The sequence below is a fragment of the Centruroides vittatus genome, unplaced genomic scaffold (genome assembly GCF_030686945.1).
Source record: "Centruroides vittatus isolate TY-2023 unplaced genomic scaffold, ASM3068694v2 contig_3318, whole genome shotgun sequence".
Lineage (NCBI taxonomy): Eukaryota > Metazoa > Arthropoda > Arachnida > Scorpiones > Buthidae > Centruroides > Centruroides vittatus.
The window spans coordinates 40845-68336 of NW_027122128.1; the positions used below are offsets into that span (position 1 = coordinate 40845).

Sequence of the window (27492 nt, forward strand, 5' to 3'; positions counted from 1 at the left end):
ACAATGTACTTATTCTATCGAAATTTTGACCGTACATTTGCTTTAATTTTGTTTTACATCATCATGAGCCAAGAGAGACTAGCAGCCTTTTCATTCATGCTCATCTTGGAATCAATCACACTAGCAATAAAGCAACTAGATTGGTGCTAACCTATTGGATTGGTATGGACTATCCGTGTGGGTAAATAAGCAAATTAGATGCATACTGTACATACATGCATATACATTTTAATACTGTATTTATTAAATAATTAAGCAATCACTTAAATTCTTGAAAATATTTTCACCACCATTTTCAAAACTTCAATATAAAAAATTTATTGAAAAATAATATTGTGTGTGTGTGTATTTAAGGGAGTATATGAAAAAATTTTTTTCTTTCAAGGGGTCATTACATGAGAAATTGGGAACCATGAACTAGATGCTAGATAGAATAAATGCAATGCATGTCAGAATATCCATAAAAATTTCTAGAAATTGATCCAGACCCAAACTCTGAATAACAAAAATCACAAAACACAGTATAGAAATAATTTTCTTTTATTTCCAGACAAAGTATTGACATGGATTTAGCATATAATATAAAGGAATGTTGGCATTTGATGATGGAATGAGAGAAATAGGTTCTATGGTACAGAATTCTTTGCTATGTATCAAATATCCATATCAGAAAATTGGTGAAAACTAATGTATAAAAAGTATTAATTCAAAGCCGTTAAAAAATTCTCTCTCGTTAAAGTGTTTTGTACTAAACGATAACCACAAAAAAGTGGAAGAGAGTGTATATTTATATGTATATAATATTAAATAAAACATTATCAATATATGACAAACTATAATATTGACATATATCAATATATAATGTTGATAAACGATATCAAAACTATACACTGATAAAGAACATTGATCTCCGAGAGTTACAAGTTTAGTGATTAAAAAACTGGCACTGTGGACGTTAAAATTATTTGTTCCCCAAAGAAGCGTGAGGCACTCTAGTCCCATTCGTGATTTTAAAACACCCATTATTTAAAACTCTGGTTTGATTTTTTTCAAAATTATAGTACCTCGTGGATGACTTTGAACTCATTGCACGATACTTACGACAACATAAGAGAGAAATATAAGAATTAATGCTATATATTTAACAGTGGAGTTAATAAAAATCATATATGAAGTCTTTTCAGAAGAATACAAACTTTGAAATATCCCAAATGTTAAAATTTTGAGCCAGATCGAGTTCGGAATATTTGAAGATTACTTAAAATCAAAATATAATCTTCACATATTAAACTTCATAATTGCAAATTCTGATAAATTTGCAATTGCAGAGTTCTCAAATTTCAATGCCATGTTAATTCCTACTTTCTCTCTTTTGATTAATCAATCTGCCAAGTTATATATATAATCTTCCATAATTTAAGAATATGATGAATGCTTCTTTACATATCAAACAGAAGTACTATATAGCTAAAATTAGAAGAACTGCATGATTATCTTGTTCTACCACACATTTCTCTTATCCCGATTACTTTAACTCTAAAAATTTACATGATAACGAATATACTGGGCTTCTCCGATTCTATCTCTGATGTGGCAAAATTTCAAACTCTTTACGGATCTAGTGGCAAGATTAATTTAAAAAAAAAAAAAAAAAATGCTACTCTATTCTCGGACCGGACTCGAAGAAGTTCCATTCTTCTCTCCCATGTTGGGTAGGTAATCACGAGCCATGAGACACGCAAAGACAGTCATGACCATTTTTGGTTTCACTTCTGTGATGTCCTCTGGCAAGGCATAGATGCGGGCACCAGCTTTACGTGCCATGGATATTGCATATTTTGCATTGTCCATTCTTTCCTGGTAATAAATTTTAATTTTAATTAATTAATTAATTAATTGAAATAAAGAATTGGTAGAAATAACAGAAATAATGCAGTCTTTGAATTTCTTAAGATTTGTCTTTGCTCACCTCTTCGGTATCACCTGATTTAACTTGGCTGTAATTAATAGAATCAGGTTTAATGGCATCAATCAAATCAATAACGGGATGGGCAGTGGCTATTGCTGGATCTTGGAAACTTTTGATAAAGGAATTTTTCCCAGCACTTTTAATCTAAAAAGAAAAAAGTTTACTCAAGATATCTGGAAACTAAATTTAAAACACTGCAGTTTTTCTTGTTGTGATTATTCATCCTCATTGTCCTGACATGTTTGATTTACATTTTTCAAATGTCAAAATGATCAAAAAAAACTATCAAACTTATAAAGCTGATTTGCAGAAACTAAAGCATATCTTACTTAAACAAAATATACATGAAAAAAAATTAATTTTCACACATTTATATATATATATATATATATATATAAACCATACTTAAAGGTTTTAAATATATTAAGTCCTTACACATTTACATGTGTGAACAATGCACAATATGATATACAGTAATGAATGTAGCATGAAAACAGTAAAATAGGAAACACACATTATAACATGAGAAATAAATGAGAACACATGAATGAGCACAAGAAAAACATTTTACTGTCTGTGCTCAATGGTTATATTAGCATTTCATGCTTTCTATTCCTGCTATTCATATATGTAAGGTGTCCTTTTGTACTAAAATCAGTTAAGCTCTACAACTTTGTAATTGACTTATCTGTGTCATGCATCATTTTTGAGATAGGAATGCTAACTTCCTAATTTTCCCAATAAGGATGCTACAAGCAGTCCCATCTTTTAGCATAGTAACTATTCATACAATTTTACATCAGATTCATAACTAGCTATCTGCAATCATCAGTTGGTGGTTGTATAAGGACTTTATTATGAACCCTGTATAAACTACAGATTAATAATGATAAAATTAATACAAATCAATGGAAAAGAAATAGTTTTACCTTGTTGTTCACCCAGTCTACAATTTCTTTTTCCACAAGAGGATGTCCTGTGTTGGCAAGTTGGGTGAGTATGTTTAGCGTGTAAGCTCTCATCAACTGCCACACAAGTGCTGAAAATTGGAAGGATCACATGTATATTTTTAAACGGCAGATATTTTAAACAAGAAATCGAAACAGTCTTAAATACTGCAACTAACCTAGTGTGAGAGTGGGGTTACCCTCGGAGATATCCTGACCCGCAATGCCTACCAGAGAGAACTTCAACTGCTTGCCAAGCTCAACCGTGTAATTACAGTTTTCTAACTTTTCCATAAAAGCTTTTAACCTGTTAAATGATTTATGGACCTTGTTCCAATCTACAATTCCAGGTTTAATGATATCATACAGCTGAATAAAAAAGCAGTATACAATTATTATTTACCAAATACAAAAATCTTATATCGCTACCAAAACACTTGTAAATATTAAACTTTTCATACCTGAAATATAACTAGTCCATCAGCTAAATCACTATACAACCAATTAACATATGGGCTGACTCCCATACTATTCATCCAGTTTCTGTAAGCTAAAAGTAATTAAAACTGTTTTAAATCATAAGAAAGTAGATATGGAATCTACAAAGAATTAAATGTAATTTTAATATATATTAATAAAAAAAATTATTTGAAGTATGTTAAAATATTTTTAGAAAAAAGGAAAAGGTTCTTCAAATTATATGAAAACTATAGTTTATCAAAGTAAACTCAAGTATTTTCTGAGACTTTCTGGCTCATCTTTGTTGTGAAATCAGTTTAACCCTCAAAATCCTTCTGTCGAACTAACTAATTTTTCATTAAAATACTAAACCACCTCTAACCCAATTATGTAATAAATTACTCAAATTCTTAAGAGGCCAAAAAGCTCAGTTTTTATTTATAACAAGTCAGAACACAATTACATATGAAGCCAGGCCTGAATTATAGTAATAAACAAATGAGACAATAGGAATTTAACCAAGCCATAATATGGGTAATTAATTAAAAGGATATTACATAATTTTGACCTAAAGGTAGCAAGTTAAGGTGCCTTCCTGTATCAAATTTAATAACAAAAAACTAGGCATTTTCTAGGAAAACAAAACCGAGCTCCGCAGTGTAGGTTTTTCTGTTTCAGCTTCACACAAAAACAAATATGGTAACATGTTTCTAACATTTTGTCTAAGCCAGTTTAAAACACACAGGTTTCTGAGAGGACTTGCAAGTCCAACATCATAACTGACAAAAACATCAAGAAACGTTTAAAACATGCACATGTGCAGCCTCAGGCCATGCATGTTAAAACAGCCAGCATAAAAATCAAAATGAAAAATTTAAAAATTGATCAACTGGACAGTTGATTGACATATAGCACATAACCAGCTTTCAACCAACAATTGGCCATAGACTTTACATGGTAAATTTTGTTCTCAAATATCTCAGCCCATAGATTGAATTTCAAAATGGCTTCATCACATCAGCTCTGCCAAGTTGCACATATTTGCAAAAATATCATGTTTAGAGGTCATACATTGCTCTGTACTTCTATCACACACAAAACACTACTTATGAAGTGTTCTGTTTACAGTCCATACAATAAATTAAGAATATTCTGGAAGAAAAGATCAATCTGGATAAATTGTAAAACTATTTCCTGCATTTTTTCAATTCTAACATGCATCTTTTTTATACTTTTCCAGTTTCAAAACTTGGGATTAAACTTAAGAATCAGTCACAAACAATTTATGCAGCCTCATTCGTGTTTTTTTCTCTTCACTCTGCTCAGCAAGTTGCATGTACAGTATTAAGACATTGGTATAGACATGTGGTACATCCATCTACTATTACAATTTTAGTTTGGAATGATCTTTTGAACTACAGTAAACTGAGTGAACAATGTCGTATAAAGCTGTGTTTAAGCAAAGAGTTAACCACTATGCTGAATAACATAATAAACAGATATTTTAGTGTGATACTATGTATCTGGTGAACACAAACATGAAATTTGCCAATGTCAAATGTTAAAAATACAGTAATTTTGAGTGATTTTGTATTAGTCTGCAGATCCTCTGTACCTTATAACGGAGTCATAAAGGAATACATTTGAGAATGTGGGCATTGCAAAGCACTGTAAACACAAAATTGAAATGCTTTACAAAAAGTTAAGTTTTGTGGCTGCATTTTCAAAGTAGGGAGTGCATTATGTTCATCGGCTAACTTTTTCAAGTTTCAACATCTCAAAAATTGGGTGCATATTGAATTCAAAAGCACATTAGGATCAAGAAAATATGGTATTGCTCTTAATAGAAATTAATAAAATTTTAAGTAATTAAAGATGCTTAATGCAAACAACCTCTTGGAATCAAGAACTATTTGTAATTCTAACATAAAAAATTGAAAGTTTGTCAAGTTAAAAAAAATCAATTTATATATATTTATGTTCAAATCATTATTGATACTAAACAATCTGCCATATTAAAGTTAACTAATAATCTAAAAGCAACTTGGCTAAATAATTTAGAATACTCTGGAAGAAAAAAAATCAGCTTGGAACAAGACTAAAACCTGCAACTCCTGCTTACCATGCAGTTTCATTGCCAGTTTCTTCCAGCATATTCTAAATTAAAATTAAAAGATTAATTTATTTATAATTATTAAATTTATCACCAGATGTTGGCCTACCTCTAGCCAAATTGCTTTCTTTTAAATTATTAATTAGCCTTAATATAACTATAAAAATCAAGCAGGTTTATCACATTATGTATCATTTCAGTGCAATCAAAACTAGCTACTTAATAATCTTCACTTATCTTGCAGTAAGTGCATTATTCCTAAAACAAACTTTTGAGTTACTGTTTTATTCATTTTCAATGAAATAAATAGTTACTAACTTTATTTTATTAAAACTAACAAAATATAAAATAAACAAACTTCACACCTAAATGTTAATTCCAGCAATACCTAACGATCTTTGTATTGAATATCAGTTAAATGTTTAAAAAAATTACACCATAGCTATGGTCGAAAGCTAAAATTTTGTTTAGTATATAGTTCCAGTTTGCATGTGCCAGATTTTTATGTCTAAAATATAAAATAACATATACAAATTGCATGCAAACATATATATAATGCTCGATATTTAAGAAATATTTACTTTTCTCTTCTCTGGTTTCCTCCAAGTTGATAAATTCAATTGGTTCATCAGGCTGATCGAGGCCAGGATGATTGTTGAACAAATTGGCAACAAAGGCTAAATTTAATTTATAGACACCTTCGACAACATCATTTGGTGTCAGGAAACTTCTGCATCCGATCTTTTCTGCCTGTTGTAACATTGTCTCCGCACGAGTCAGCATGTCTCTTTGCTAAAACAAAATTCTTTATTCAGAATTTTATTATAGAGGGAGGTTTGAAAATATTCTTTTTTTTATATAAAATTAATCAATAAAGTAAATAATAAATTTGAATGCATTATTATAAACAAATTTGCTGTTACTATTTCTTTAGTTTACATAAAATGAATATTTTTTATTTAATGTAATTTACATTAGTTTTATTTTATTAATCCAAAAAAAAAAAAATTAATAAATTTTCTAAATTATTTTTTTTTTTCAGAATTGTCAAATTGACAACTCTGAAAACAAGCCAATCAATACTGTTCAAATAAATGCTAACATAAATTCTGTTATATATATGAATATAAACACTTAATTCAATTGTAGACAAGTTCTGAACCTACTAACTCAGTAGTTATTCTCTTGAACTGACAATCCAACATCATTCTGCTCTTCCTTTCAGAATATCATCTAATCATTTTACATAAAGCTATTTTTTTACTCATTTCTGCAACCAATTTTTCACTAATTACCTACTAAAAGCAAGCTAAGTAATTCTTCTTCTTGCTGACAGAGCTTAGAACTGATAAATAGAAACAGTCATCTTGAGAAACAACCATTTAATTGAAATGACAAGCAAAACTAAATATGAAAACATTAGAATACTCAGTTTCATTTGTCACTTCAATTCAACAGTTGGTTTTTACATTTACTTGAATGTAAGATGACTTATTTTCAAGATTAACTGTCATTTCTGAAAGCAAAGGCATCTTTCATTGGATATAATATGTCATAATTAGTATCTCTAGTAGCATATCTTATTTCTCTGTCACTAGAAAGTCTTTGGGGGTGTTTGTATTTGTTATATATTTACGTCCTAAAGACCCTACTAATTCTATAAACGTTGTTATATCATTCCTAATATCTGCAGTACTCAAAACAATATGGCTTTGGTAATGCCATCCTATTTCTCACACCCAGCATATCAGTTATAAAATTTGCTAAAGCATATGAATTTAAGTTCTCCTGAATAGGGAAATTTCAAATGTTGAATAATACACTGATAGAAATCCTATCAAACTTATGAAACATGTCTAAAAATTCAAATTCTAGTAGTATATAATTACCATTAAAGCTTCGCACGTTACTCCAGCACCGATGGGGGCAATCTGTTTTAGTAAATGTGTGTATATCTCTGAATCCTAAAGAAAAAATTGTATTAAAAACATTAAATTTCATTACTGTTAAAGATCTAAGATAACATTTCTTAAAGATAAATGAATAATTTGATATCAAAGCCAAACAATTCCTAGATTAAATTGGGCTACATTATTGCTACTGTTAATAATTCAATACTATTATTTGGCTTTAATATAACTATTGGGTTTTGAGATGTTTATATTCATATATTTACTTTGATATCATTTGTGAAGTTTGTGATTCGACGATTGCTGCCAGCTCTGTCCAGATGGTAATTGACCCAACGCAACAATATACTTTCTGGAGACAGCTTCATCAGGTCAGACATTTCTTCTCCAGGTTTCACGAGTTGAACCAATCCAGGACAATGTTCCAAAGTAATTTGATTGAACAGACCAATCTAAACAAATAAAAAATCATTATTGAAACTGAAAAATTTCATTTTAATTTCAAATCACAGTCAACATTTTTTGTATGGAACATTTATAAATATTCCTATTAAATTGTTAATTATGTTTATTTAATTTGAAAACTTGAATTAACATTAATTTTTATTCAATTAAACAAAATTTGGGTTAATGAAGTTGATTAACTATATAAGTAAATGGCTTAAGTGACATATTATCTATTATGAAATTAAAAATTTAAATACTAATAATTATATAAAATTGTAAGACAAACCATCCTAGAATATACTTTATTACTATGACATCAATGTATTATGTAGCTCAGTGACAATTATAGATTAAAATTTAATTACCTAACCTATATTTCATTCAATAAACTAAGAATGTTTTTAATTAAAAACCTGAAATAGCTGCATCTGTTACATTAATCTAATTTTAAAAATAGAACCAAGCCAGAAACAAACATCAGAGCAAAGTTATTAAATTTACAAAATGTACAGCAGCAAATTTATATTTTACTACATTTAGTTATGAATAGATAAACAGATGATAAAGACGTCAGCCTGCGGAACTGGAACTGAATTCAAATTCAGAAACCAATAGAAACTTATTAGAATAAAAACGTTTTCGGCCGCATTAATCAGCCTTCGTCAGTAAACGAATATCAAAAACGAACAAAATTCGAAATTACAAAAAAACGACGTTCGAAATTTACAAACAACCACGCTTGCGCATTGACAGGTTTAAGCCCTGTTTTCCGTATCAAAAACGTGTATCAAAAACGAACAAAATTCGAAAATTACAAAACGGCGTTCGAAATTTTACAAAAAAACCACGCCTGCGCATTGACGGGTTTAAACCCGTCAATGCGCAGGCGCGGTTTTTTGTAAATTTCGAACGCCGTTTTTTTGTAATTTCGAATTTTGTTCATTTTTGATATTCCCAAGAAACTTTTGAGAAGTCTGTCCCAGATATATTGGCTCCAGGCCTCACCATCTGTCCCATAATCTGGAACCATAAGATTTATGTTGTTGATTATTTATTCCTTTACACATAAAACATGGAACTTAGTAAGAAACAAAGAATGAGTTATTTTAACAGTGGGAACTTGCAGTCAGAATGAAGTCAAAGTTTAACATTTTGCATCCAGACCGCAGTGTGGGGTTGGTAAGGGATGTGGGTGCAGCCTGGTAAACACTTCAACAATTTCATAATGAATGCAGTCCTCGGTATCAGACAAATTTTTTCATCCTTACTTGGTACCATGGCTTTACCCACAAAGGAATAAACAAAGATCAACATAACTCCTACAGTTTGAGACTTATGAGACACACCATAGAGTCATCTGCTAATAAACACTTTCTTCTAAAATATGTCAAAAGTGACAATGAAATAAAAATACACAAACAATTACTATTTAGTTAACTGTGTAAAAGCACACTTATCTATCTTTAATTTCAACAAGTATAGAAATTGAATGCAAATATAGCTTATCAATCTCATTTTCTCTAGATACAAGTTATTACTTAAACAATGTATTTTTACTAGCATTTTAACTTTCATATATTCAAATTTTTGTAAACATCTAAACTTTTATCTTCTTTAATTGTACATAATTAATATATCACGTAAGATATTAAATATGTTGATATAGTTAGTGGCAGTTGCTGAGAAAAAGGTGGATGGATAGCATGTAAGAGTTCATGTATGAAAGCCTCAGTAGGCTATGTATACTACCTTTAAAAACAAAAATTAGATAATAATGTAACTAGTGTTAGACTTTAAAACAAAATTAATTCTTGAAAACATTCCAACATAAAATATTAAATATATAAAATGGCAATGTGAAATTTAAGGTATTTTACAAGAGCTACTTCCAAAATCAGGAAGTCTGAGTCATTGGTGATATTGGCATCTTTCCAAATGTCACTGCCATTTCACGACAATTATTATAAAGCATTTAATTATGAAATATAATCTATACACGTGTAATTTCTTCAAATATTCAGGACAAGGTTCAAATTACTGAAATTTTAACTTGGCATGTAATTTTAGTCATTGTCTTTCAATTAAATAAATTATATATGTTAGAGAAATTATTTTTAAAAAAATCAATTTTAACACAGCTTGAAATTTGTAATCAATTTTTATGATAAATAATATTACACAAAAAATGATCTATCTGGCAATTTTATACCAAAAGTAGTTTGAATTACAAGACAGTACATTTGTCTTAATAAATTCGACTTCTTCATTCTTAACTACATTAATTTTATTAAATGGAATTTTTATGCAACTTAGCACTTAACAGCTAATTAAGTTTATAAAAATGTTGTCGTTAAAGAAAATAATTTGGCATTAAACAGCATAACATATTTGATGACATTTATTCTGAATTATATAATTGTCAATTACATTATTGATTGAATATGGCACAATATAAATTGCATAGTTAATCAATAACAACTTTGACAATTCTCTCAGAAATTACACCATGTTTAACAGTTGTTTACTTCTGTTAAATACAGGGTCTTCCAAAATAAATGCTACCATTTTTAGTTACTGTATTTACGTTAATAATTATCCAAGAAGTACATAATATACACTAATTGCTAGAGTAACCATCTGAGTTTCATCTCCCATCTGCACTCGAACATCTTGTCACCTACTAACGCTAGGAAGCACTAAACAAAAACATAACTCTGGAACAGAGAAAGCATTTTGCATTCTGCACTTTGCAAAGTCTGAATCACTCATCATTGTGCAGCACAAGTAATTTGCAGGAGCTGTAGAACTGTGGCTGCTGTGGGAGGATTGCTACTAGATATACTGTAGAGAGCATGAGAAGTAATGTTAATCAGATGTATGCTGTGTGACACAAGGTGCACACACTGAGGAATTGCAATGGGCAAATGTAAAACTTGGATGGTTTTCCAATGTTTTAATGTACAGTACATTACAATGTTCTCAGATAGTAATTAATATTACTATCATTTTAAATTATTATAATTTTCTTTTTGGAAGACTATATGCATTAGGCTGGTATGTATGCAATTTTTGAATAATTGTATTATTTGAACAGGTCTACAGATGAACACAAAGTAATCAATGGTTAAAATGCTAAATTAAACCATCATATATTTAGAAAGCTTCTTTTGAAGGTAGCAATCTTGTCCAACCTACAAGTATTACAGATTTGAATTCAAATTTTGTTTTTACAGATGTATCAAATTAAATTAATTCAAACGTTGCATTCTAAATTTTATAATCAAAATTACTATCAGGAAATGACAACCTCTACCTAAATGAATAAAATAATTTAGTACTGTTAAACTATTTTTAGTTATAAAGTGTATACATCATTAAATGTTTATGTACTTAAATTGATATTTTTCACTTGGAAAATATTTCAGTAACAGCTAAGTAACAAATTTTAGAAATCCAGCAATGAGTTGCTTAACTTTCCTGATGACAACATTTTAAAACTGCAATCTGTTAAAATATTTTATTTAAAACTTTTTATATAGTTAATTATTATAAAATGGCAAAAAGCTTAATTTTGAGGGTATGGATGAGATTTTTTAAAAATTGTAAATGCTAATAATAAAACCTACATTTAGTCTGACCCTACTCGAGATATGAGATGATCCCCTATATCTTCCAACCCTCTCAACCTTTAACCATCAAAATTTAAAAGCAATAATACTTCTAATACACAAACCCCCTGTAAACTTTCAAATTTTTGACAAAAGATACAGGAATTATTTGCTTCAAACTGGGTGAATAAAATTGTGCCCCATATACTAACATCCAAACATACAGAAAAAAACCTCAAATTATTTTACATTACTTGATGTTTCAAGGACCCAAGTCTAAAAATGTAAAAATTTCAGGAGGTCATTTTTGACTGATCACCACACTTCCCCTCTGTTATATATAACAGCCAAGAAAGTAAAAATTACTGACTCCTATTTATAATATAATTTTTCTTATTATAGTAAAACCTTGCTAAATTGAACTGCATTAACTCTACATTATAAACAGGTCTGGACACAATACATAGGGTTTAGATCTCATTAAGATGAAATTGTCATTACTTATCACTAACCCATTTTTCCCATGTACTGTACCATACCCTCTATATATGTTCTATGTACGCTTTGATAAATCTACAATCTTCATTTTCTCTTATATTCTGTGTGAATACGGACGATTAACATAAACACTATGGTTCCTTGCTGAACATAATACCACACAATTACAATCTTTCATTGACATCCTTTTACTCATACAGTATGTTACCACTGCTCTGATTAGGACACAAGGAAGCATCTTGACAATGTCCTCAAAAGAATCATTAAACTATTACACTGAATTTGTTTCCAAAATAGGATTCAAACAAACGAATTGATAAAGAAAGAACGGCCCTTAACATAAATTTACCACCAGGTCAAAATATCTAATGTAAAATGCAAAAGAAATGAGAGTTCAATTCTAATAACTTGATAGAAAATGAATAAGGTGGTAGTAGAAGGTATCAACTTGTCAATACAGGAATCCTAGTTTGAATCTAAAATCAATTAGATCCATCAAATTTTCACTAATTGTTTGTTATAGACATGTCAGATGACATAACTCACCACTCAGGCACACTGTTATGGGTATGAACAAATCCATGATGATATGGATAATGCCATCTTAATACCTATAGAATAGAACATGTTACATAACTGTTATGTAACTAGAAAATTACACAATACATTTTTTAAAGTAACAATTCTCATAAACTTTTTATGAAGATTTGTACAAAATGTCCAAAATTTAATCCATTTAACTTAAAAACACCTATTCAAAAATTAGTAATAAAATTTGCAGAAATTTCAATATTTTAAATTGATATAAAATAAATTAATAATAGTAGAAATGTAAGTTGAAATTTTCTATAAGAAAAACTAAAGGATTAATCCTTTAATTTCTTTTGTTTATATCCATGGAATCATATTATATTACCTTAAACTCAAAACTGGAAAAGGAAAATTTTATATACTTTATAATTTTGATGATTTCAAATGAATTTAAACTTTATTATTAATATATTTAAAACACAAGATTAACATTTTCAAAATTCCCAAAATTTTCTCCCTAAAATCAGTTTATTGAAATGTAACCAAGATTTCTACAATTAATTTTTACCATTCTTTTTAATATAATAGTATAGGTTCATAAAATATTAATTTTTTTTACAGTAATAGCATTTTAAAAAGGAATTTATTCCATTTTAAACTAATATAGAAGTCTACAGATTTCTATATTATATTGAATCTTATCTATATTACATTGCAGACTTCTGTATTGTATGCAAACAGCACAGAATCTAAAGATTTTTTACGGAATGAATTTTTTGTTATTTTGTAAATGAAGAAAGCTATTGCTATTTTTAAGTGTTACTTCCTATAAACTTGTATGTAGGTTAATAATAATTAAGGTTACATACTGTTTAACAATATACAGACATAATATATATGAACAGTGTTGCTGCTTTTCAGATATTTCACATTAACAGTATACAGTAATATCAGTGATAAAATTATCTTGTAAACAAGCAAAATTCAATTTGTATAAAATTATTATTACGAAAAAGAAATTTAAGTTATGATTAAATAGCTATTTCCTCATTTTTCAAATGCATTTTGTTGCTATTATTGAAATTGAACAGTTAGAGAACCTCTCGAGAAAATCAAAATGCTTACTCGTATGATTTGCCAGATGAGACCCAACACTAGGTGAGGTTTTCCTTTCAATAGGTCATGTGCATCTATATTGATAATATTGCATCCAATAGCCTGAGAGGAATTTAGAGCCAATGTTAAGTTTTCGTGTTTAGTATAAACTGTCAGATTCTTCTTGTTGATTGCACGCTCGTCGATTGTATCTGGGCAGGAATGGTTGATAATTTTGCTGTGAAAACAAAAAGTTTTTAATCATACAGATTTAACATCGTCATCGCATTTACCTCAATAAAAAACTAAATTAAACAATATATATAAACAAGAGTTAAATTTACACGTGCGAATATATAGGCCGTAAACTAATTAATTATACGGTTTAAAGGTCGTTCACTTTTTACTTTCTGGTTAAAGAGGTTAATTAAACTAACCAATTTAGAACGATATAATAAAAATTAATTATCTTACATACCATAGTAAAATTCCATCTTTTACTTTGTCATAGAGTAATTTACCTTCGATGTCGATGGGCAGAAGATGCTTCAAATCTTGGTCGTTTTTTAAGTTACTAATAAGAATTTAAAATATTTCTTTAATAAAATCTTTAATTTATAAAACTAGAAATATTTTGATTTTAAATTTTCATAAAAAACACATCAAAACACTAACACACTTTATTAAATGTTGAATAAGCAAAGAAATTCCAAACTAAAAGCATTTTAATTCATTCAAAGATGAATGGAGGGGAAAAAAAAGATTTGCAGTTATGAAAGCTATTCATAATGATACAAAAATAGCTTTTATTAAGTTGGAAGGAAACTATCGTGTTATATAAAAGGAGAAAAGATCGAGTACAATAAACTCGGCAACTATTCAATTCAATACCTATTTATCCAATCGGAGAAGGCAACTTGTTCTTCGTGTCTGACGGAATGTGTAGTTCCTTCGCTGGACGCTTCCGACATACCACCAAGTGTTTCAACATTCTCTCTCTTTGTTACCATCGATTTAAAAGTATTGGCAACATCTCTGGACTTTATATCTATACAAACCTATTAAAACAATTTTGAATATGTCAAAATTTAAATATAAGGCACTATTAATACAAATTCTACATGCAAAACAGATTTATACTTTTTTAATAATCAAAACCTGAATGTTTACATTTAACTATAATTTGCATACAGTTCTTTCTTTGTTAACTTCATGTAAAGATTAATTATTAATTTAATTTAAAAAATACTGTTGTGAAGTACACAAACAACTACAAAAATAATTAATTCTTACAAAAATTCTGACTAGAGAAAAAACAATTAAATACAGAAATTGTAACAGGTGAAGTCATTTATTTTAATTATGCCAAAGATATAATATTTCTATACTTAAGATCTAGGATATAAACATTAAAAAGAATACAAGATCCAGTTTGTAGGACAAAGATTAAAGGACATTCTTTAAAAAGAATAAATCCTTTAATCTTTGTCACACAAATTAGTACAACTGGATGACTTCAAAAGCCTTTGAAAAGAAAGAAAAAAAATATATATCAATTATACTAAATTCTCTAAGCAGATTTTCTTGCATACAAATTTGCTGAGATATTTCAGTGCATTTACTGTTATTAAAATCTCACATAGAATCCATAAATGAAGGTTCTTTACAGTAAAAATTTTCTGTGGCTGGTATATATTTAATTTTATTTAATCTCTTCCTTCTTTTTGTACACAGCACACGAAAGACAATTAAAACATTTTTTGTATCTAGATTAATTTATTCAAATTCTTATTTCCAGAGTAAACTATTAAAATATCACACCATTCAAGTTTACAAACAGAAAAAAACAAATAAGTAAATTAGAGTGGAACATTTAATGTCTCATTCAAAATATATTAATGTAATGTTAGTGTGATATTAATGCAACTTTACAATGATAAAAATGACATTATTCTATACACCTGCTGCATTTGTTTACCGGTGACCTCCATATGCTGTTACATGAAGCACGAACTTATTACAAGATCCATTAGATTTCCATATTAATTTATATTGAAATAAATCCAGTTAAAATATTTATGTGAAATTTTATAAATATCTAAGCATATAACAGGCAAATATATCTGAAGGCTAACTACAAGGAAAATTTACATTTTAATAATTTTTCCTACCCTTATTAAAATATAATTAATTGCCTACAAAGAAAACAAGTGTAATTTTTCTTTAATTTACCTTAAAGTTTCCTAAAAATAACACACGATTAACCTTGATCAATTGCAGAGTTAAATGAGGTTATCTTTATGTATGACATAAAAAATTGGCTTTGCTTTCAATGTCTAGTAGTTTGTATTTAGAAGAAAAACCAAACAGACCTTTGATTAGCATTTTATAGCTCTAAGACATTAAAATTAACATTTTAAACATAAAATATACTTAATTTATGATGACTGCTCAAATGGTAAGCTTCAAAACTTACTTTGAATTAACATAATATAAAAGAATGCAAGTACATTTTCTTTGCACATTCCAAACTTATCAGGTTTCCAACACAACTACTTTGTGTAAGTTCCAGATTACCCACTTACAGTATAAGACACATAATGTGCACTTCTGACAAGGTTCTTTTCTGTTATGAACTACCTAACAGACTAACTAAACATTAAGACATTTGTGCCTAACCCCAAATAATAATAATAATAAAATTAAACTGACATTACAATGACGTTTTTCAAGATTATTACTACTTTAATGTGAAAATATAATTACCTGTTGGAATTCTTCAAAGGATAACCTTCCTTTTTTATCCCCCACTTGTCCTCTTTCAAGGTCATCAATCATCTGTCGAACTTTCCATTGTGGGATCTTGAAGCCTACTATCTCCAGAGCCTGCTTGAGTTCGCTCATGTCCAAAAATCCATTTCCATCTTTATCAAGCTATAATAAAAACATTCATTATAAACAACAACATGACACTGTCGTAAATAAGGCTAATTCAAATACAAAAAAAAACTCAAATTCCTTCATTTTTTTATGTCTTGGTATCTATTAGATCCTGTTTTATTAACATCATTTAGAATTATCAATAGTGTACCTAGTACAACTTTTTTCTCCTTCAATTTCCATAGTAATTATAGAACAGAAGTACAGTACATATCACCACTATCAAAGGGGTAGGTGCATTACATAACAAAAACAATTACCCGCAAGAAACAAGCGCGTATGCAAATTCTATTTATTCTAGACTTTGTTGATACGTTTGCATTACTGGCAAAACAACAGGAAGTTTAAAAAAATGTGCCATGGACACATGAAGCAATGAGACTTGCCAAACATCTTATGACTTGCGAAAGGAGAATAATAATCTGATAATCATCCAAAACAATATGAATTTCTGATCACTAAGGTAATCACACGCAAAGTAAAGATTAGAATATCAGTAAAATAAAAAAATGAGTATTAAATTAATTATGCTACTAGAAAATAGCACTAAAACTGTTAAAATAATCCATAAATTTTATTTAACACTTCCTTTTGCTCTTTCAAACAGAACAGCAACATCCTCTTTCACATTTCAATCATTTTAATACATTTCCGACTAGCCAGCTGCCAGTAAAAAGTAATAAAATTCATACATGTGCTAGCTTAGTGAAGCATTACATGAATATGAAAGCAAGTTTAATAAACAACTGTTTGATTAGTAAGTTAAAGACAAAACCATATTCCTTATTTGATACAGATTATTTGAACTATACCCTTTACAGTAAAGTTACAATAACTAAAAATGGAATTTTTACAATTATTTTATAAAATTATCATATTATAACTCATTGATGATCTCACAGTCTATTTATGAGTAATAAAGTTCAAAAGGCAATTCCAATTTCCTGAAATCTCTGCTTAGTCACTGCTAAGTTTTATTAATTTCTAATATTAGTTGTCTTTGTAAACTTTTTACTTCCATATAAAGATCTATTGTTTTTTATTGGAAAAAATTAATGAAATCATTTTGTTACATGAGCAATTTTCCAATAGTAATTATGAAAGTAGTAAATTAGGAAATGTTTCCATTTTTCTCATTAATTCTTCCCCATATAAAATCAAAAATAGATGTGCAAACTCTCACCAGATTAACCTTACTGTTCCTTATTTTTAAGTCAAAAACCTAAAAAGTACAGGTTTCTTACATATATGTTGGGTGTTTGATATACAAGTCAGTTGTTTAGATTTTAATTCATATATACAAATTTTCACATTTACAAAGCTTAATGAGAGTCTGTGCTTAAAGTAAAATAATAGTGGCTACACGAATATGGGACAAAATGTTTAATTAAACTAAAGATTAGAGTATCTCATTTAAAGAATTATATCATTAAATAATCATCTTAAAGTATCACATATAATGCATAATGTCATGTATTACTCTAAATAATGTGCTTATTAAGAGTGGAAAAACAGAGACGCATCCGCTCGTAAAACTTATCTTAATGTATTTTACATAATTATTTTGATAAAGAAGCCGGAGAATTTTTTTTTCATTAAGGTTCGAGTTAATTTACAAGCAGTCATAAATTAATGCTTTCTTTGTAATAAACTGTCATCTTGCCTTCCATATCATCCTTTAAAATGAACTAAAGACCTGAATTTTAATACACTTAAAAATTATTAATTGTAGAATACAACTTGACTGATAAACAGGATTAAATATTAAACAGACAAAAATTTGTTTTTAAATATAACTCACTCTATGAATGACAACATTATTGAAGGAGTTTGTGTATCAAGTGACGCACAGCAAAAATAATTTTAACTATGTTTCGACCATATGCTTAATCATTTACAACAGCATTAAGCTCTTCTCTTAAACAATAAACACTTTAAATTATGAAAAGTAATTATAACTGAACAAAATCCATACACAACAACTAAGATCTAAACAAATTCAATCTTATTAAACTTAGTAGCAGTTTAAACTTTAATGCTATTTAAAGTTTATAAAGATCTTTAATAGCATTTAGCTTTTCTGTACACTGTTAAAACACTGACCCAATTTTTCAAACACCTTCAAAAATCAATTACCTAAATAAAACTTATAAACAAATAATAACAAAGTCTAGCAAAACATTTAAACATAATTAAAACAGATACTACCAACGTATCAGTTATTACGTCAAGCGCAGATTCTTAAATTTCGTAACACATGGTACTTTAGTCTGCCAAGTAATCATATTTGATGCTTAGACAATTGTATTGGTAGTTGTATCAATTTAAAAAGCTTTTTTTCTTCTATACGCTCCATTAAATACTTAAAAAGGAATCAATTCTTGGAATTTTCTTAAATCCAATTATTCAATTTTTATATTTTAATACAAAGAATGCAAAGTTCACTTATAATTTTAAAATAAATATTATAATAAGCTTAATATGCTTTGTTTCTTTAATAGCATTTTCTTCCATTGTTGTCTACTTTTAAAAATATTTTTAGTAAAATATATTAATTATTTTTGTTGGATGTAAAATTTGAAATGCAAAGTTTATGTACTTGTTTGAGGCAACTTATACCTTAATTCCTACGTAAAATAACATTTTATGAGGAAGAGGAAAAAGGGAAATAAAATTTTAATAAATCAACTAAAATTTTTTAAATTAATATCTTATGACAAAGTTGCAAATTGAAGTCTGCAGTTTAATGATAGCAATTTTAATCTATTAAAACAAAATAATCTTAAGATCTGTCTAATTCAATGGTTTTCAATCCGTGCTCCATGGAAATATGGTATTCTGCAAACTTACCCAAATGTTCCAAGGAAAAAAAAATTTCTTTTTAATCTTTATTGAAAATTTATTCCAATGTACTTCAACATATTTTATTCATAGATAATTCCATGTTTACTGTTCTATTCAATACAACAACATTTATTAGTTTATTGCTTTATTGTTACGTGAGAAGAGTAAACATGGAACTGCTTATCAATTTTTGAATATATTGATGCTAATGCTCTACATAATAAAAGATGCATGAGTTTTGTGGTCTCAGAAAGGCTGAGAACCACTGGTCTAATTCACTATAAAAATCAATCTTTTTAATTAATTAATCAATCCAAATTTTACAAAAACTGCATAAAATCATCATCTATAAAAAAACTAATAAAAAGTAATAAACATTACATTTTATTCAAAAATTTTTATTTCACAATTTTCACTTAAAGTAGAACAATCTCCTTGTGAGAATGCAAACATTTCAAATGCAAATTTAGACAAAACTTGTTAGGATTAAATAAATAACAAAGTTACTTGACATACAGATGAGAGCTACTGTAATTTGATACTTGTCAATATAAAATTTTTTTTAAAAAGAAAAATGTTATTGGTATGCGATTCACTTTAACACTCACTCGCTGCTTATCTAAAGTTTTTTTTTTAGCATTTGTCAGCTTTAATGATGTTATTGAAAACTAAGTTTAAAAAAATTATATCATTAGAAAAGTCACAGAAATTATGAAGCAATTCAATAAAGACTGTAAACTCAGCATAAATGTTTTATTATTGAAAATATTCTTAAGATTTTTCATACCAGTATTTATATTAGTAAATTAAACATATTGAAAATTTTATGATCCTAATAACATATATCCACTTTACTCTTTCTTGCTCTTTAGACACTACAAAGACCCTTTGTCACACACCAGCTAGAGTGAAAAAAGGATTACAAGGGACATATCTTAACATAACTAACACAAATTGCTCTAAAAGTTTACAGGTTCTGATTCAGACTGAAGTAAAGTTCCTCAGAGCAGCAGGCTGATACCTTTACTATCTGAGCTATCTAGCCATTCCAATATATATGTATTATTGGCTATCATTCAATTACTTAATCATTTCTCAATAATTATAAAAATTAAAATAATGCATAAGTATAAATTCAACACACCCATACAAGTCAACCTACAGATTCTAAAACCAGTCTATAAATTACTAAAGTCTGAAGACATTGGAGATTGCTTTTGAATGACTAAAACTATGATTTAATATGAAATACATGTAAAATAACCTTTGAATTTAATGTTTGTTCGGATAATACAACATTTATTATATTATTGTATTCAGAAATATATGCACCTACACACTGCCTGCTGTTTCTGTAAAACGAGTTGTCTTTTGTGCTGTCAAAACTGTTCTGTTATTAACACAAAACACCACAAGGGGGTTTCCAAACTTTACATATAAATTTGTAGATAGAGATCAACAACCTGTTTGAAGGAGAGTGGGTTGCAAAAATTTATTCAGACTTCAAAAAGGTAAATTATGATCAAGTTCTTTGTGATCTTAACTCTAAAAAGCCTATCTTTATAAACAGGTAGAATATTTAGAATTTGAATAGTTACTCACAATAAAATATAAGAATTTCTAAACATGTTCAATATAAAAATTATTGATATAAACACTTAAATAGTGTGGCTGATATTAGGGGATGATCTCAATTTATTTGTTAACCATTTACTATTTAATGTTTATGTTAATTATTACAAAAAACCTATCCCTTATTATTTCACAATAATATTTGTTATTGGTAATTGTCACTTAAAACTATTATTGCAGATTTTGTTACCAAACTGCTTGCTGAATAGCACAAATGACCAGATGGATTAATGGATGGACAAGGCAATTAAGGCATCAGCCTGCTACTCTGCAGATCTGGGATCAAATCCATGCAACTCCAGAAACCTTTCACAACATCCATCCCAGATATGTCAGACTCTTTTCCTTTTCAGACAATATGCCTCACTGTGAGCCTTACCAAACCAACAATGAATATGAAGAAAAGCCCTCCCTCTTTGCACTGTCGGGTAGAAAGAATTAAAAATAAAAAAAGGGGATAGATAGGAAATTAAACTGTTAAATTAATCCAGTAATATATAGATTCCATCTATATAATGCATATACATTAAGAAAGTTTAATTAATATAATAAAATATCTGTAATACAAAAAAATGCTTATACTATTTATAAAAACTGCACAAATATATCGTAAATATCTAAAGTTTCATAGTATGTATCAATCAAATGATCTCGAAGCTCAAAACATTTACAGCATACAAAGTAAAGTAGAATATTAGAGTCCGAAGATAAATAATATGCAATCATATTCATAGTGAGCAATGCATGTCAGCTTGAGTTAAAACCCATACTGCATGCTATACATCTACCAGATCAAAACAGGCTCTTAATAGTCTTCTGAAGCAGAAGATAGAAAATGGACTCTGTTCAAAAAGTCATCACTTGATTGAAGTATAAACACACTTAAACATCAACAAAAACAACTTTTATTTATAAAAAGATCAGTCTCTGTTAATTTTATCAATTATGGGAACTAAATGTAAATTGTATTTATTAGTATTATAAAAATTTGTTTGTACTTTGAATTTATAACTTATTTAAATCATTGCAAAGCAAGCAAGAGTAATATGTAGCATGCATACATTCCCCCCAAGAATACTATAATTTTGTTTATTATTAGAGATTGAAAGCTTTAAGTGTCTAAAGAAGATCGAGTAAAGTGTGGAGATTGTGTATAAGGTGTTACTGACACTAAATTTTTAAATTGGTTTTTAATGATCTGGCAATATTTAAGACAGTCCCCCCTACAGGAACTGACGTTTAATGAAGCATTTCCTGCAAAAACGACAAGGATGTAAACGCCCTCTACCTACTGAGAGAGGAAATTAATGAGGAATTATCGAGAAACAAAAAAGGAAAATATTTCCTTGTTAGGCAATAGTAATAATTTCTATTTTAGCTAGTTTTCGACATAGATCAACAGGATATCCCAAACCGGATCTATCTTGTAAGTGTGCATCGATAAGCCAGAAAAAAAATACCACTCCAATGGATGCTAATATGGCATAATTATCGAATTAGATCCGAAACCGTGAAGAATGTTTAAAAAAAATTTTCCCGCCCGTCTGTGTATTTTCTTATCCCGGTTAAAAAACAGTAAGTGGTCTCTCCGGTTTTGCCATATATGGCAAGTAACGGTCGAATCTACTTCACCGATTCACCGTTATGTCACCGCTTTTAAAAATTCTATCGCAATTTTGCCCTCTATCACGCTGACGAAACTCCGAAACTATTTTTATTTTCCCCTAGTCGTATATCCGGCGTGATAAAGTACGTCAATAGATTCGTATCAATCGAACTACTTTGCCAATAACTCTTGACCCTCACTTAAGAAATGCGCGATAAATTCTTTCTTTTTTTTTTTGTTTTTTTGCAAAGATTCGTACATCAGCTATTAAATTCCGCCATTTCGAGATAAAAACATATCTATAAATTACGATTCTCCGAATAACTATTTCTCTCCGCTATGAGGATAAATGATAAAATTCCCCTAGCGTAGAGAAAAATTTTCTTAGAACCAACGTCATCGACTTCCGATCCTGAAGAATCGGGTTCCATTTGCCTGGATCCGACTGTCGTTTTCGCGTGAAACAATCCGATTAGTCACGCCTTTCGATAAATAGGAGATCGAGATTTCAAGAAAAACGAAACAAAAACACCGTTACTGTTAGTGACAGCGCGTTACGTGATTAAGAGAGTTACTTAACCTCAGGACCGTGACCGCTTGACTCTGGGGAATAACCTGGATTAATGTTCTCGAAATTACCTTTCCCTATTTTTAGCGCGGGTCTTTGTCCATTACCCGTCACCAAGCACATGGAAACTGTTGTAAGCAAAACGCGTACGCCATAAAAAAAAAATAATAATAATAAACTGATCAAAGAGTAAATAAACCAGAATTTAGGAATCGCCTGTAGCGTAGGTCGGGGAAGAATTTTAAAAATGGCGGAAAACCAGTATGTCCCAAAGCCTTCTTTATCTCTTTTCCAAACTTTAAAACGATTCGAACAGTCGAACAGCTGCTAAATAACTCTTATCAGGCAATCACTCAAATGGTTGACTGGTTATTTAAAAAAAACGAAAATAAATAATTATTAAACAAAGACACCTGCTTCTAGAGAGATTAATAACATTTTTCAAACTGCCGACAGCTCTGTGAAGCCGACAACTAATTACACAACTGCAGAAATAAGATTTCTGGTTTCAGATTTAATGGCTGGTTGGAGAATTCCAGAAATTCGATTTCGAAGCGAGAAGGAAGAGATTTCTAGTAAAAATCAAAAGCTAATATGGATGATCGTATGACCCAGATATGTTTCCTCATTAAGGGCAGAGTGAGAAAAAAGGGAGAGAAATAAAAAAAACCTGGCGATTATCGAAGAGTATCGAAGTCTGGAGCGGAACTAAGTATCTAGCAACTATTTTGACTGTTTCGCTCAATTGGAGCGCAGCCTTCGACAAGGAGAAATGCGAAAAAGGCATGGAGCTAGGAAAAGCGTTGGCTAGCAAACAATGACGACCCGGGGGCAATAAATTTATAATTTCTGGTGCGGAAGACAAGAATGAGGCAACACTTCCTAAATAAATTTATGGATCTGTTATTGTTGGTTGACAAAGCAAAAAAATAGAAAAATGCGGCTTATCTCGGCACGATTTAGTAGCCATAAAACGGGATGTTTCTTCGGGGAAAAATCCCGTTTCTTTTATGGATTCGAGGAGAAAACGGATATTGACCATTTTCTCTTCTTGATAAATACTTCGTAACGTCTGGGTACAGATTAATCGCAAATTAAGTTGTCTGAGAGTCAAGGTCGACGTCTGTCTACCTACCTATACATACCTGGCATACCTGGACCTGTACAAATCCAAGTATTGCCTTTCTCCCTAACTCCTAAGGTGATCATTAAAGCCGGGATTACGTATTTAATCTATAACTTAATGGCCAATTCGTCATAATTCGCTTTCGAATCGCTGAGTGCCTAAAAAAAATTGCCATTTATAGCCCCGTAACGAATCGTGCAGGTGGCAAGAAGAAATTAAAATTGCGCCGCGTACCACGTGAGCGACATTTAAATCGAATTAAAAACGTATTGCTGATCTCTAATTATTTTTTTAACTAACAATTTCTGGTAAAATTATCGAATTAATAAACGGGCGATTAAGTTTCTATAAATAAAAAATCGAATAAATTCGTTTAGTAAGTTGAAATGAAATATTTCAACCGAAAGAAACTTCATAACCAATTAACTGGCTTGTTATAAAACGCCGAAAGAAAATGTACAAAAATAAATTGTTTTAAACGATCTTATTCGTTCGATATCCTTTCTTTTGAATTTTAAAAATGAAATCGAGCGATTCAACTCGTCGAAATAAATAGTAATGATCATCGATTGGTTCGTTTAAATTTTAAAAATCGAGAAGAATCAATTTAAATATCTCCCGAGAGAAGTCTGCGATTGTGTCTGGTAAATTTCCTTCCTTAAAAAAAAAAAAAAAAAGACAAAGCCAACCGGATGTTATAAAGATCCCATTTTTATCACAAAAATATTTAAGCCGTATAATTCGGTCCTGTTCTACGTCATCATAATAGCAGACGACAAGATTGATTCGCGATTATCCCTATTTTTATCCCCGTTCGACTTGGTTTCCCGTCTCCCAGATGAGTTCTTTTCCTCATTCTTCCGTGAGGATAAACCCCCTACGGGGAAACGACGTCTCATTTCCTCGAAAATTAGCCAACTTGGACTTCATATATACAAATCTGACCTCGAATGATTCATCTCCTTCTCTACCTTGATTAGTCACCCATCGAGCGGTGACGTCACTTCGATGGGTAAATTTCTCCCTGAAAATTAATTTTTCTTCTTAAAATAAAACCCTATCAACAAAATATTACGCGAAATTATCCCTAAAATCGAGCGAAACGGGGAAAAATCCCCGGATTCGACGCGTTATTGACGAAAGTAAAAGGGTGAAAGAGTTGCAAAAAAAAAAAAAAAAAATCATTACGCGAGATGACTTTTATTTTATTATTAATATTTTTAAACAAGGAAAAATAATGAAGAAATAGCAAATCGTTAAAAAATATATTTCACAAGAATCTTGTTTGTAATTTTAGTAAAGATATATTATAAAGTAACATAATCTCGCCTTGACATAATATATTTTAGGGAAAAATTAGAACGGAGATTTATCTTTTCGTTTTAAATTTTCCTTCTGCTATTAAAAGAGAAAAATTTATTGCATTGCTTAACATTCGTATAATATTCATTTGGTACCATTCATTTTTACTAAAAATAAATTTTAACTTTGCTAGTTTTTGTTATAATCTTCGTACATTATTACGATGATAATATAAGATTGAGGAAAAATTCCCTTAAAAACACGATCGCAGGGAAATAAACTTTCGTAAACTACGTTAAATAAAACCACGTTTTTGATTCTCACTACGCTGTATTACAAAATAAAAGCAAAACAAAAACACTACAAAACTCTGGTGTAGGAGTAACTGTGAAAAAAATATTCCTTCTATTATTATATTTAAATATTTTATACAGCAAGTTATCGACCCGACACTTGACCACTCTCCATTGTGAGAAGGCTGGAGGGAGACGCGTCTCACGTCGATCCCTTCCCCTCTCAGAGCAAAGAAAAGTGACCACGTGACCCAACTTCCGGCCGTACCCTTGGCACGTGACTCATCACTGGTGTCGGCAACCCCCTCAGGGCTGCTGAATGAAGAAGCAGGTTGCGTCACTAACGTTTTTTTTCTTCTTCCCTCTCTCTGCTCTCTTCCTTTCCTTTAATCAGGTCTCCGTTATAAGCAACGGGGCCCGGTTACGGTACAAGGTAAACAAACAATAACATCGAATCAGAAATAACGGAGAAAAATCGCTGCATAAATCATTCGAATTTATGCAAATTTTACCCCAAACATATCCCCACGCGCGTACATCACGGGGATAGAACGTAGACGTTACCGAAAGAATATCCCGTAACCGGGCGGGAATGCGCGCAATTTAACGAATTTTCCCGACGATAAGGGAATATTCGGGGATATTAATACATTAAAACATGACACTGTAAAGATTCGCTATCATTAAAATCATGGCGGTCTATCGTCTACACGTAACCAGACCAACCACCTTACACTCCTACTGACTGCATTCTTCGGCGTATAAACACAAGATAACAATAACTTACCGTGTTAAAATTATCCGCCAATTCCTCTCGTTGCTCCTCCGTTAACAGTAGGCTCCTCCTGATCACGTTTGCCATTTTCTTTAACGTATTTTACTACAGCAAACTGAAGCGCGCTTTTCTTTTCCAACCTCCACGTCACGTGACAAGCGCTGTTAATCTGGCTGACAGCCACGTGCCTCTTTCCTTTATAAGACGAGCGTGCGCAGTAGTTACGCTAATGACGTCGGCAGTTCCGTTCGTACCACGTGATCTGATGAGTAAACTGGGTGAATCATTATTTATTTTCTCCCCCTCTCCGTTTTTCTTTATTTTTAATGATTATTGTCATCAGGTGGTCGTTACGATAAATAACAACCCTTCAGAGTTGCAAAGCCTGAAGATTAAACTGGATTTCATTAATTTTTTTTAAATATTTGCCGTTATTGTCATACGTTTCGGTTGGTGTGTGAAAAAACGCAGCTGTGACGTCAGCACGGTGATGAATTCATTAAAATTTTCCGCTTCAATTAAACATTTTCGAGTAGTTTAAATTATTTGCACCAAAAGATGGCAGCACTTGTCTTTTATTTTTTTATTTAATTTAGCCGATAATTTCCCTTTTATTTTAACGCAATAACTTATGTGTAATTCACAAATTTTTAAAAATTTTTTACGTTATTAAATCTATAAAATAAACATGACAAATGATAAAGTAATTGACCTTGATCAGATAACTTATCATTACCCTTTTTTTTAACGGAGGAACATCTAGATGATGATATCATGCTTCCACTTTATATGATTACATTATAATTCTCCTCTTCTATCATTGATATGT

General features: G+C 29.9%; 1 protein-coding gene across 2 annotated transcripts; it reads right to left on the reverse strand.

The window, feature by feature from the left end:
- Positions 1 to 524: 524 nt before the first annotated feature.
- Fim (plastin-2 Fim) lies at positions 525 to 26860 on the reverse strand. 2 transcript variants are annotated; one of them, XM_067268700.1, is made up of 13 exons: positions 26676 to 26860; positions 16344 to 16511; positions 14469 to 14635; positions 14056 to 14151; positions 13608 to 13815; positions 7665 to 7850; positions 7378 to 7452; positions 6070 to 6280; positions 3378 to 3466; positions 3096 to 3285; positions 2899 to 3008; positions 1970 to 2113; positions 525 to 1857 (listed from the first exon to the last, which is right to left on the reverse strand). In XM_067268700.1, the coding sequence occupies exons 1-13, from the start codon at positions 26748 to 26750 to the stop codon at positions 1663 to 1665; spliced, it is 1914 nt and encodes a 637-aa protein (XP_067124801.1). In that variant the 5' UTR covers positions 26751 to 26860; the 3' UTR covers positions 525 to 1662. The 2 variants fall into 2 exon arrangements, with proteins under 2 accessions (XP_067124801.1, XP_067124802.1); XM_067268701.1 differs by lacking the exon at positions 26676 to 26860 and adding an exon at positions 25239 to 25260.
- Between the last annotated feature and the right edge of the window lie 632 nt (positions 26861 to 27492).

Bases quoted from the DNA above. Each gene is read 5' to 3' on its own strand.
- Fim (XM_067268700.1), bottom strand. From the start codon at position 26,750: ATGGCAAACGTGATCAGGAGGAGCCTACTGTTAACGGAGGAGCAACGA. The intron at 16,512-26,675 runs GTAAGTTATTGT...TTTTTATTATAG, and splicing joins TGGCGGATAATTTTAACACG to CTTGATAAAGATGGAAATGG. The intron at 14,152-14,468 runs GTATTGAATTGA...AATTCTTATTAG, and splicing joins TTCTCCGATTGGATAAATAG to TAACTTAAAAAACGACCAAG.